We start from the raw sequence: 13,889 nt of genomic DNA, 5'->3' as shown, positions 1-13,889 counted from the left end.
GGCGAAAAGTCCTTCATCCCCAGGATCGTTGTTGTAAATCTCCTCTGGCACCCTTCCAAGGCCAGCACATCCTTCCTTAGATACAGGGCCCAAAACTGCTCAGAATATTCCAAATGCGGTCTGACCAAAGGCATACACAGCCTTTGCTCGTGTATTCTAGTCCTGTTGAGCACTAACATTGCATTTGCCTTCCGAACCGCCAACTGAACTTTAAGAGAATCCTGAACTAGACTCCCAAATTCCTATCTGCTTCAGACTTCTGAAGCCTTTCCCCATTCAGAAAATAGTCTCTGCCTCTTTTCTTCCTGCTAAAGTACAGGACCTCACATTTTACCACATTGTATTTAATCTGCCACTTTTTTGCCCACTCCCTTACCCGTCCAAGTACTTCTGCAGATCTCTGCTACCTCAACAGTCCCTGTCCTTCCATTTATGTTTGTACCAGCTGCAAACATAGCAACAATGCCCTCAGTTCCTTTGTCCAGATTGTTAATATATAACATGAATAGTTGTGTTCCCTTGTAGTTAGTGGACAGGGTTTAGGGAGTCAGGAGATGAGATGTTTGATACAGAGTTCTAACATGCTGTTGTAGCCACTGAATTTATATGGCTACTCCAGTTCAGTTTCTGCTCACTGGAAACCCCAATGAATGTTGATAGTGGGTGATTCAGCAATTGTAGTACCATTGAATGTCAAAGGTAGATAGATTCTGTCTTGTTGGAGATGATCCTTGCTTGGAACTTGCTGCAAAATGTTTCCTAACATGTCAACCTATGCCTATATGCTGTCTAGATCTTTTTGCATGAGAACACGGATAGCTTCAGTATCTAACAAATTTGAATAGCACTTAACATTATGGAATCATCAGAAAACATGCTTACTCTATTGTGTGAGTTAAGCCAGTCTGCCATCTGCACATTGAGAAACTGGTTAATAATATCTCAGTCTGCGATTGTCGGCACATATACCATCCCTGAGGCTGCTTGCTCCTTATCTCTATTGCTTATCAACTCTTTAGGTTCCTTTTATTTGTTTTTATTCACTTCTGAGATCAGGGCATCTTATTGCCTGTCTCTAATTGCCCTTAAGAAGGTAGTAGGAACTTCTTTGTTGAGATGCTGCAGTTTATGTGCTTTAGGTGGATCCACAACAGCCTTAGATAGAAAATTCCAGGATCTTAACCCAATGATGCTGAAGGAATGACAATATACTTCCAAATCAGGAAGGTGAGTGGCTTGGAGGAGAACTTGCAGGTGGTAGTGTTCCCATATATCTACTACTCTTATCCTTCTAGGTGGTAGTGGTCACAAATTGGGAGGATGCTGTTAAAGGATCTTTGGTGATTTCCTGCAGTATCTTATAAAGGGTACACAGTTATGCTAGTGAGTGTTGATGGTGGAGTGACTCAGTAATTGTGGATCTGCTGCCAGTCAGGCAGGCTGCTTTTTCATGGATGGTGTGAAATGTCTGGCATGTTGTTGGAATTGCAGCCATGTAATCAAATGTGGAATATTCCAGCACATTCCTGACTTGTGCTGTACTGATAGTGGAAAGTCTTTGGGGAGTCAGGAGATGAGTTACTCTCCACAGAAACCTTTGACCTGCTCTTGTAGCCACATTATTTATATGGTGAGTCCATATGAATTTCTGGTCAGTGGTAACCACCAGAGTGTTGGTAGTGGGGATTCAGAGATTCAATGGGATACAAAATATTTCTAATCTGTGGTCAGGAGAGTTGTGACCAAAAAAAAGTAGTATTTGATGTCACCATGAATATCTCCTGATATTCACCTGCAATTCACCTAGCAAAGACTTAAACCCGAACTTGTCTTTTTTTCAAAATGACCAGCCTTTGGCTACATTGTGGAAGAGAGGTTTAGCCTATTTCTATAGAGTCAAGGTGACTTGACAATGGCATTTCTATGATAAACTTCCAGACACATGTCACCCTCAGTCTAAGACTCAGATTCAGTACTTGAATCAGCTACTCCAGCATACTGTGTATGATTGGATGGTTCACTGATTGAACTTAGAGCTGTGACCGCACACTGGAGATTTTTCAGATTGGCTCCAAAGAACTATGCAGCCAATGCTCATTTTTTTGCCAAGGCACAAATTAGCATTAAATTCCATAACTTCAGAAAATGGCTTCCTTATATCAGTTGAAAATCTATTGCTGGTTAAAGCACAGCAGGTCAGGCAGCATCCAAAGAACAGGAAATTCGACGTTTCGGGCCAGAGCCTTTCATCAGGAATGACCCGAAACGTCGAATTTCCTGTTCCTTGGATGCTGCCTGACCTGCTGTGCTTTAACCAGCAACACATTTTCAGCTCTGATCTCCAGCATCTGCAGACCTCACTTTTTACTCCTTATATCAGTTATCTATTTCTCATATAGTCCATATACATATAATTCTGGGAGGTGCATGAATTGTTCTGTGTTTCGTGTGTAAGCAGCCTCACTTTACTTTTGTCCATAAGGTCAATTTGATTTTTTGAGTACAGGTATATGCTATTAAAATTTCTGGGTGCGGAATCATTGCATTCAGAATAGTAAGACATTTTTTTAAGATAACAATATGTAACACACTTTACAAGATGCTTTTGGCACGAGAGTCTTTCCCCTAATTCCAAACTCTTGAATTCTCTTGAAATGAATGAAATAAAAACAGACATTGCTAGAAAAACCTCAGCAGGTCTGGCAGCATCTACAGAGAGAAATCACAGTTAACGTTTCAGATCCAGTGATCTTTCTTCAGAAATACAGTATTTCCAGCAATTCTGTTTTTGTTTTTGTTTTTGTTTCTGGTTTCCAGCATTCACAGTTCTTTTGGTTATTTGAGATAAATGTGTTGTGTTCAAATGGTCAATGGTGTCGTGTATTAGACACTGTCAGTATAGTTCCCAAACAGCAAGGTGAAGGGGTTTGGCTGCCCCCCCAGTGCTGCAATTATTATGTAAATGTTCAATCAAAATCTGAGACAATATTGAAATGTAGGAAAATTAAATCACTGGCGAAGTTACTCACATATAGTATAACTTCCTAGCCATTTGTGGCCTTGCAACTGATTTGCATTGCTTGAGTTTCATATCAGCAAATGTGATGATTGGTTCCACCATTTCAGATATTTGACTGACAAAGAATTGGAACTTAGCCCTAGTTTTAATGCAGGCATAACAAAGAGCTGATTTATGATGTTGAGAGTTGGAGATTTTGGAAATTCTAGAAAATATTGAAGTTTTCATTGAGAAAGTATAGCTTTTCCACTGAATACACGAGCAACTTCAATGTGGCGGTGTGTATACCTAACTATAACAAAAACAGGAATTGCTTGAAAGGCTCAACAGGTCTGTTAGAATCTGTGGAGAGAAAATAGAGTTAGCATTATGGATCCAGTGACCATTTTTCAGAACTGATGGTAGCTAGGAAAAGGTTACATATATACGGAAGACAAGGAGTTGGGGGTAAAGGAGGAAGCAGAGCTTAGAGGGAGTGGAAGACAGTTAGGCAGATGAAAGGGTGATAATGGTAAACCAGGGAGAAAGAAGAGCTACCACTGGGGACTTTAAGTATGTGCAAATGTGTTCGTTGTGTTGAAAACATCTCATGTGATAACAGAACTTGCAGAATGAAGGATGTGGAAGGTTGTGTTTAGGCCCTAAAATTATTGAATTCAACATTGAGTGCTGAAGGCTGCAGCATCCTTGAGCAGAAAATGAGGTGCTGTTCTTCCTTGTGCTGAGCCTCAGTGGAGGTAGAACTGTTGACCAGGGAATACAGTCGTGTTTTGAAATGACAGGTAACTGGTAGCTTGGGTCATTTTTGGAGACAGAACGTAAGTGTTCTGCAAAGCAATCACCCAGTCTGTGTTGCATCTCCCCAGTGTCAAGCAGACCACATTGTGAGCAGTGAATACAGTAGACTAGTTTGAGTTAAGTGCAGGTAAATCACTGCTTAACCAGGAAGGTGTGTTTTGGGCCTTGGATAGTGGGGATGAAGGAAGTGAATGGGCAAGTGTTATAACTTCTATGATTGCATGGGAAGGTGCCATGAGGATGTGGAGAGGTGATGGGAGCAGAAGAGGAGCAGCCCAGAGTACCCTGGACGAACTGGTTCTTGTAGAATGCTGACTAGGAGAGGGAGGGAAATGTGTCTGGTGGTGGCATCCTCCTGGACGTGATGGAAATGGTAGAGTGTGATCCTTTGGATGCAAATGCTGATGAGGTGGGAAATGAGGACCAGGGGATTCTATCGGTTTTATGGGACGGAAGAGAAAGGGTAAGGACAGAGATGTAGGAAATAGCCAGACACAGCTGAGAGCCCCATCAACCAACGTGTTGGGGAATTCTTGGCTGAGGAAAAAGATGAACCTATGTAGCCTTGATTGTTGATTTAGGAAAAAGCCTCAGGGAGCCTCTACATAGACTGTATGTTCGCAAATGTTGTAACCATGCTGAATCATAATGTTGGTGCACCAAATCTGATGCATTATCCACTCCATATTAGAGAATCATCATCCATCACATGTCTAGTCAATCAGTTAACAATTCCAATAGTTTTATTCCAACCAAGCCATCTTTTCATTCCGTGTGGTGTATATGAGATAGTGTCTGCATTTCCATTTTTATTTTGGTTAAGTTATTGCCACTGTTGTAATGAGTTTGTTGCACTCTGGGCATATCTACCACTCTCCTGTTAACATTCCCAGTGTTACTGACCTTACTCTGATGATACTTTGGCATGCAGCCCATCCTCCATGTCATTGTCAAATTATTTCCGTCCAGTCGGAAGTGAAAATGATGGCAATGCAGATGTGCTGCTCGCAATTAATCGTGAATGTCATAACTTTTACAACACAATGACGCCACTGTTCATTCTTCTACCATTTGTGCAGCACTGAGGAAACCATCACAAATCTTGCCCAATACAACGGTAGTTCCCCATTGCATTAAATTGCCCTTGGTCCTGTCAATGAGCTGTTCCACTGAACATTAACTGTCCATTTGTTAATAAGTAGCATCCCCACAACATGTATCATAATCATGATTAGCACTGTAACACTTAGAGACCTGCTCCAATTACGACCAGTGCTTCCAATGACTAAACCTTTTTATGTCTGTACAGGTGCACATATTGCTAATTGTAAACATCTGTAATGTCTTAACATTGCGACTCGAATTCTAGCTGCTCCAGCATGACTGTTACTATGACTTTATCTCCTACATTAGGTCATTCAACTTGAACTCTTGTGTATGACCAGTTATCCCAAACTTCATATGCTAGTCTGTGTGGCTGCTCACAAAACTTTCTCACAAATTGTTTAACTCTTTCATTTTCAAGTTATACTTCTTCAATACCAGTCACAGCATCGTCTGCCAATCTTGTGAGGGGACATGATTTACTTTTGTTTAACCCAAGAAACTTATAAATTTCACAAGAAGATAATAAGTAAGAGCAGGAGAAGATGATCAGCCCCTCAAGCATGCCCCAAGCCTTGACTCTTTGATATCTCAAATATCTATATACCTCCTCTCAAAATGCTTTTAGTGAACCAGCCTCCACAACACTCTGGGGCAGAGAATTCCAGGCAGTCACTGCTCTCTGGGAGAAGAAGTTCCTTTGCACCTCAATTTTAAGCTATCCCCGTAATTTGTAGCTATGTCCCAATAGTTCAAGACTCTTCCACAAATGGAAATATGTTCTCAACACTCACTCTGTTCAGCCTCTCAGAATCTTGCATATTTCAATATGATAATTGCTCATTCTTCTAAACACAAAGAAAACCTAACCTGTTTAACCATTCTTGATAAATCAACCTCTTCTTCCCAGGAATTAGCCAAGTGAATCTATTTTGAACTGCCTCTAATGCCAATTTTGTTTTTGAAATATGATGACCAAAACTGTGCACAGACTCTCCAGTATCTGCGTGCTCTCTTTTCTCACTCCAGACACAACCTCACCAAAACCCTAGACAGTTGTAACAAGTCTTCCTTTTTTTCGAACTTCCTCATTGTGAAGGACAAAAGTCCATATGTCTTCTTAATTGCATGCTGCATCTCAATCACACCATAATCAGTAGTCACTTATCTTATAAAATATGTTCCCTGATCTGAAGCCTTCTATTCCCCACTTTGGGTTTACTTCTTCCAACATTATTAAAACAATATTTATGGCTGACTAGCCTTGTGTAGGATAGGGTCCCACTCACTCTATAAATTAATCAGTAATGAGCAAACAGTAACTTGTTCCCCAACTTGGTGGGACAGTCCTGCAAAATTACTTGTAACTGCTCCCATGGCCTCTTTGATCAAGGCTGATGTGGCATAGAGCCTTTGCTGGTCTTTGCAGATTATTTTAGGCATGTACTAGGTATTATTGACAGTGTTTTGCAATAATCCTTCCCATTCCTTGACACCACCAGTATCTGTCCATCCTCCCCAACCTGACCTCCCTCTCCATTGTGTGCATTCTACATTTTCATAAGGTTACTTTAAGGGCAACATGTGGCGACCACCATTCCTTGTTCTTCCCACTGCTTTCCCTTCCTCTTCTGTACTTGTGTGAATGTAAATGTAGATTTTGTCTATGCCAGTTGCCACAGCTGCTGCCTCATGCTCAGGTCCTTCTTGTAGTTGCCATCTTGGCTGCCTCATTTATCTGTTACCAAATTGGATGGGATCTGTTCCCTTTTGATGTGCTTTAACCACTATCACTACTGCCTCTAGAGGTGGTCTGCAAGCTCCCATTAATTCCTTAATTACTGTCTCAAGACATATGTGCCCTGCTCCTGAGATGATGTTCCCCTTCACTTCCATGTTACCATTTAATCAACAGCACCAAAGAATATTGCTTCAGTTGCAATACAAGCAAGGGGATCATATGTACTTTGTTGGCATGTTTTCAAAAGCAGCACCCTCTAAGGTGAAAGTAGAGGATTCTATGGCAGATTGTGAAATTTTCCACATCCAATATGTAGTAGCAAGTTCAAGATACTCTGGTAATCAACAAACCAGCAAAACATTGAATGTAATAGACAAGCACGTTTCTCAAATGAAGTGACTTCTTGTCAAATGAAATCAAATAGAGAGTGTGGCAAGAAGTTGGGATGAAGCTGAGAGTAAACCTTTTCACTCTGATCAGGAAGATGTGAACTTACCAATTGCACAGTCCACAGATCATCTAAGGCCGTTGTGGATCCACCTAAAGCACATAAACTGCAGCATCTCAACAAAGAAGTTCCTACTACCTTCTTAAGGGCAATTAGAGACAGGCAATAAGATGCCCTGATCTCAGAAGTGAATAAAAACAAATAAAAGGAACCTAAAGAGTTGATAAGCAATAGAGATAAGGAGCAAGCAGGCTCAGGGATGGTATATGTGCCGACAATCGCAGACTGAGATATTATTAACCAGTTTCTCAATGTGCAGATGGCAGACTGGCTTAACTCACACAATAAGAGTAAGCATGTTTTCTGATGATTCCATAATGTTAAGTGCTATTCAAATTTGTTAGATACTGAAGCTATCCGTGTTCTCATGCAAAAAATCTAGACAGCATATTGACATGTTAGGAAACATTTTGCAGCAAGTCCCAAGCAAGGATCATCTCCAACAAGACAGAATCTATCTACCTTTGACATTCAATGGTACTACAATTGCTGAATCACCCACTATCAACATTCATTGGGGTTTCCAGTGAGCAGAAACTGAACTGGAGTAGCCATATAAATTCAGTCTCAAAGATTCACAACCTACCAATAACTGAAATGGGACAATAATAGTTGTTAAAAGCAACAAAAGTGGATGTATGTAAGTATTTGGAGAAGAACAAACTACAAATGTATGAGAAAAGTTTTGCATAACATGGATAGCATGGGTAACTCAGTGTAAATGACAATGCATGGAACATTTTCTTTCTTAGATAAAGGTGTGTAGGATAGAAATATAATAATGGTCCAAATGTGCCATTATCATTTTACAACTAGTATGAGCATTCACTGTAAACATCCACCTTACTGTGTTTTTGTTGAATTGCTTGTACGAGTAAAACTGATGCCCTGTGATTTATAACATTCACTGTTTAGCTTCATAGATTTCAATGCCCATTGCCAAATACAGCTCAGCCGGGCCACTACTGACTAAACCAGCTGAGTCTTCAAGGATGCCAATCGAAGGCCTACAGGAGTGGAGCATATCTAGTGTCGGCTTTGCTCAACCAAAGATTTTGGCAAGAACATGTGAGATAGGTATAGATCCCTCAGTTAAATATGTCAGGGCAAAATGCCTGATTATGGTGGCCTCATTGCCAAGACTAGTTGAAAACTTTTCTAGAGGTTTATTTAGATGACCACATCCCTCAAACAGCCTTGCTTTAGTCCTCCTTTAGTAATTTTACAACAGATGAACACAAATATTTCTGAAATCTGCATTGTATTTTTAAGAACAGCAGTGTACTGGAGATAGTTTTATGATTCCTGAGGACTTTTGATAGAACCATAACATTGCTACAGAGAGCACCCACTTAAATCACTGTCACCAATAACTTCCATTATTCTGCTCATAACTGAGAGGAGACTGTTGGGACACTGAATTATTCTGATCTTTTGCATACAAGTCGTGCCTGGAAAATTTTCCAATTGTCAGGTTAGTGTTTTAGCGGTGCCACTTTTTTCTTAATTCATTCACAGGATGTGGACAAGGTAAAACCTCACTCTTAACAATTTCTCCTTCGAATCCTCCCACTTCCTCCAGACCAAAGGGGTAGCCATGGGCACCCGTAGGGGCCCTAGCTATGCCTGTCTCTCTGTTGGCTACGTAGAACTGTCCATCTTCCGTATTTACACCGACACCATTCCCCACCTCATCCTCCGCTACATTGATGACTGCATTGGCGTCACCTCGTGCTCCCGCGAGGAGGTTGAGCAATTCATCAACCTCACCAACACATTCCACCCTGACCTTAAATTTACCTGGACCATCTCTGACACCTCCCTCCCCTTCCTGGACCTCTCCATCTCCATTAATGACGACCGACTTGATACCAACTTTTTTACAAACCCACCGACTCCCACAGCTACCTGGATTACACCTCTTCCCACCCTACCTCCACAAAAATGCCATCCCATATTCCCAATTCCTTTGCCTCCGCCGTATCTGCTCCCAGGAGGACCAGTTCCACCACAGAACACATCAGATAGCCTCCTTCTTTAGAGACCACAATTTCCCTTCCCACGTGGTTAAAGATGCCCTCTAACGCATCTCGTCCACATCCCGCACCTCCGCCCTCAGACCTCACCCCTCCAACCGTAAGAAGAACAGAACGCCCCTGGTGCTCACCTTCCACCCTACCAACCTTCGCATAAACCAAATCATCCACCGACATTTCCGCCACCTCCAAACGGACCCCACCTCCAGGGATATATTTCCCTCCCCACCCCTTTCTGCCTTCCGTGACTACCTGGTCAGGTCCACCCCTCTACAATCCACCCTCCTGCCCTGGCACCTTCCCCTGCCACCGCAGGAACTGTAAAACCTGTGCCCACACCTCCTCCCTCGCCTCCATCCAAGGCCCTAAAGGAGCCTTCCACATCCATCAATGTTTTACCTGCACATCCATTAATATCATTTATTGTATCTGTTGCTCCCAATGCAGTCTCCTCTACATTGGGGAGACTGGACACCTCCTAACAGAGCGTTCTAGGGAACATCTCCGGGACACCCGCACCAATCAACCACACCGCCCCGTGGCCCAACATTTCAATTCCCCCTCCCACTCTGCCGAGGACATGGAGGTCCTGGGCCTCCTTCACCACCGCTCCCTCACCACCAGACGCCTGGAGGGAGAACGCCTCATCTTCCGCCTCGGAACACTTCAACTCCAGGGCATCAATGTGGACTTCAACAGTTTCCTCATTTCCCCTTCCCCCACCTCGCCCCAGTTCCAAACTTCCAGCTCAGCACTGTCCCCATGACTTGTCCTACCGGCCTATCTTTTTTTCCACCTATGCACTCCACCCTCCTCCCTGAACTATCACCTTCATCCCCTCCTCCACTCACCTATTGTACTCTATGCTACTTTTTCCCCACCCCCGTCCTCCTCTCATTTATCTCTCCACCCTTCAGGCACTCTGCCTGTATTCCTGATGAAGGGCTTTTGCCCAAAATGTCGATTTTTACTGTTCCTCGGATGCTGCCTGAACTGCTGTGCTTTTCCAGCACCACTGATCCAGAAAAGGATGTGGACATCACTGGCTGAGCCAGCATTTATTGTCCATCTTGAATTACTCAGAAGACAGTTAAGAGTAACCACAATGCTGAGAGTCTGGAGTCATAAGTAGGCCAGATCAGGTAAGGCCAGAGGTTTCCTTCCTTAAACTGGATCACAATCAGCAGTGGTTGTAAGACTCTTGATTCCAAATGCAATGAGGGATTTGAACCTGGATCCCCAGAACATCGCCTTCTTTGGTTTAGCTGTCGAGCGATAACATCAATAGGCCATCAACTCCACTGTATTAGAATAACTTGCTGAGGACATAGCCAGTTCTTCAGCACCAAATCTTCAATATTGTTGTACCTTCAATGCTTTCAGCATTTTTTAAAATCAAATGAAATGAACCAAATTGGCTGAGGACTGGTATTTGTGAAGCTGGGCCTCAGGATGAGGCCTGGATGCATAGTCCACTCATCAGTTTTGGTTCAGCCTTTCCCACTGATATGATGGGGGTGTCTAGCATTGAGAATGGGAAAGTTTGAAGAGCATTATTTTCTAGATGGTAGTTTAATTGTTTAGCACCATCCTCAATTAGATTGGCAAGACTGCATCGATCTGATCTGATCCATTGGTTGTCGGATTGTTTAACTCTCTACATTGCTGCTGCTTCTGCTGTTTTTACTGTTGCATGCATAAAGTCCTGAGTTATATGTTTATCAGGATTACACTTCATTTTAAGTTGGTCTTCATGTTGCTCCTTGTAGTAGCGGATTGTGGTTGAACACAGTTCTACTGCTGCTAATAGCCTCACAGCAACTCATGGGTGTCCAGATTTGAGCTACTAAACCTGTTCTGAATCGATCTCTTTTATCACAGAGGTATTACCACATACTACAATGGACGGGATCCTCACTGTGAAGACTGGACTTTTACGCTACAAGGACTGTACTGTACTTCTCCTAGTACTCTCATGGGAAGGTGCAATTGCAATATATAGATTAGTGAGGGTGCGGTCCAGTACATCTTCTCAGTACTCTTTAGTGATCCAAACAGGCCAGTGTCGCAGGACGCCAAATCTACGTGTTTTCTAAAAGTTGGTCAATTGTTGCTGTGGACTCAGCGAGAATAAAACACAACTCCACAGTCCTCATGATTACCTCACAATTGCTGCTTCAACTGAACTAACCTTTGACCTGCTGACTGCAATCAAATAATGTAAATACTTGCATAAAATTGGGACCAGTTTTGGTGTCTCAGTTAGGATCAACTGTACTGTCCTACTGCTGTTATGATCCCGAAAAACCTCTACGCTGCAATAATTAACTTAATTTAGAGCATATGTATTTCATTTTTATACTGTAACGAACATATGGCGTGGTTTCTTGTCGATGCTGATTTTCGTGTTTTGGCTTATTCTAATGAGAATGGCAAGAAGTTTTGGTGTCACTTAATATCACAACAAAATGGAAATGAATTATTAGGATATGTATAAAGCTACAATGTAACTTAATAAGTGAGCATAAGATATTTCAAGTTCAAGTATCCTTGGGCCAAGAGTCTGTTGATGCCTGTATGTTGAGCAGAGATTATATAATTATATAATTCTGTGCAGGTCTTTCAATCTTCACTTCCATTTCATATTTTATTAAATGTGTTTGATTTATGCCGAACTGACCAGGCTCACGGCTATTTTCCTGGTAGGTATATTGCACAAAACTTCACATCCAATAGTAATTGTTTTCTTTCTATCTTTAGTGATCCAAACAAGCCAGTGCCTCAGGACACCAAATTCATTCATACAAAGGCAAACCGATTTGAAGAAGTGGCCTGGTCTAAGTACAACCCACGGGATCAGCTTTATCTTCACATTGGTCTGAAACCTCGAGTCCGGGAGCACTACCGTGCCACCAAAGTAGCCTTCTGGAAGCACCTGGTCCCACATCTATACAACCTGCACGATATGTTCCAATACACCTCCACCACAACCAAGGTGCCTCAGCCTAATACCACTCCAATCTCCTACGCGACTAGACGACCCAATGGCAAGGTTTGGCCATTCACAACCAAACGGCCAGGCTCAGGCATGTCTCCAGCTTTCAACTCCAATGAGCAGCAGAAAGAGAACTGGAACTCAGAGCAGGACGGAGGTTCCCTCTTGATCGAGAATCCCCGAGACTACTCGACTGAGCTAAGTGTAACTATCGCTGTAGGGGCCTCCTTGCTTTTCCTCAATGTTCTCGCCTTTGCGGCTCTGTACTACCGTAAGGACAAACGCCGTAATGACCCCCATACACAGCCAAGCCCACAACGTAACACTAGCAATGACATGACGCACACACAGGAGGAAGAGATCATGTCACTACAGGTGAACCAAACCCACCATGAGTGCGAGAACATCCAGGCTCATGAGCCCATGCGGCTTCCTTCACTGCCAGACTACACTCTGACTCTCCGTCGATCTCCTGATGACATACCCCTCATGACCCCCAATACTATCACCATGATTCCCAACTCCTTGATGGGGATGCAGACCTTGCATCCTTACAATACCTTCGCTGCTGGTTTTAACAGCACAGGGCTGCCTCATTCACACTCCACTACCCGGGTATAGTGCTGGGCAGAAATCCTCCAGTAATAGGAGTGAATGAACTCTGGGCAGAGACTCCCTCATACAGACCACTCCACACTGCTGGATTTTAACAAGAGTCGAATTAACATGTGCACTGTACCATCCTTACAAGAAGGCTCGCTCCCTGGGAACTTCAAAAGAAAGAAACATATTCACATTGGGCCTTCTTGTTCTAAGAGATAACCTGAAGTTTTATAAAATAATCAAAAAGAAAAAACTTTTAAAAAAAAGAAAATGAAAGTGCTTTTGTTACCATTGTGGAGAGGCAGCAACAGTCAACTGCTCACCTTTATCTCATTATTCACATGCCTTAGCCCCGCACCTGCTGTGCTCCATGCAGTTTTTAATCACTTTTAGAACAGTTTAGAGTAAGCGTATTAGGACTGAGGAGATAGTAGGAACTGCACACACACAAGAACTGAAACACTATGGCCAGTCGAGCCAAGAATGTCCTCTACAGTTCACGGATCAGCTGCCATAATTTCCTGGGAGCATCGTGGAAAGACCAGAAATTAGTGAGAACTGGGATTTGAGCCGAAGTTTTGGCAATCGATCGATAGAGCCCCTGGAAGATTCCCGGTGTATTGTTCCTCGGAAAGGTTGTTGAGAACAAAGAGCTCCTCCCTAGCCTCCAGGCTCTGTTATCATTTGGAAGCATCTGTGCTCACCCATTGCTACCTACCTTTTCCTTCCTCACTCAGTTAACTGGGGAAGCACTTTGAATTTTTGTGACTTGACAAAAACCTAACAAACATTTTACACATTTTTTTTGTTCTGGAGCTGGTGGCAACTCTTCAAGTACAGCGAATAATGCAGCTTTAGATAGTGTGCACCCCTTAATTTTTTTATACAAGGTGAATTGTGACACGTGCCAAATTAGAACCAGCATTTTTGGTGGGGTGGGGGGAGTGGAGGGTTGTTTTTAATTGTATCTGTCTGTTTTGTATTTTGGTATCAGCAATCTGTTGCTGTCTGTTACTTTGTGCCATGCTTGTCTGTGGCTGAGAAGGTGTGGAGAGAGACAGTGCCACAATATGCTCCCATGTTTT

General features: G+C 42.7%; 1 protein-coding gene across 11 annotated transcripts in view; it reads left to right on the top strand.

Annotated features, from left to right (window-relative positions):
* nlgn3a (neuroligin 3a) overlaps positions 1–12,822 on the top strand; it is a 252,762-nt gene extending 239,940 nt beyond the window's left edge. For all 11 annotated transcript variants that reach the window (XM_060832302.1, XM_060832296.1, XM_060832292.1 and 8 more), the window contains one exon: positions 11,967–12,822. In XM_060832302.1, coding sequence (XP_060688285.1) covers positions 11,967–12,822 — 856 coding nt within the window. The remainder of the gene's footprint in view (positions 1–11,966) is intronic.
* The last annotated feature ends 1,067 nt before the right edge of the window (positions 12,823–13,889 follow it).

This window comes from Hemiscyllium ocellatum, chromosome 11, assembly GCF_020745735.1.
Source record: "Hemiscyllium ocellatum isolate sHemOce1 chromosome 11, sHemOce1.pat.X.cur, whole genome shotgun sequence".
Lineage (NCBI taxonomy): Eukaryota > Metazoa > Chordata > Chondrichthyes > Orectolobiformes > Hemiscylliidae > Hemiscyllium > Hemiscyllium ocellatum.
Note: the sequence above shows the minus strand (reverse complement) of the source record. Positions and strands in the feature narration are given on the sequence as shown.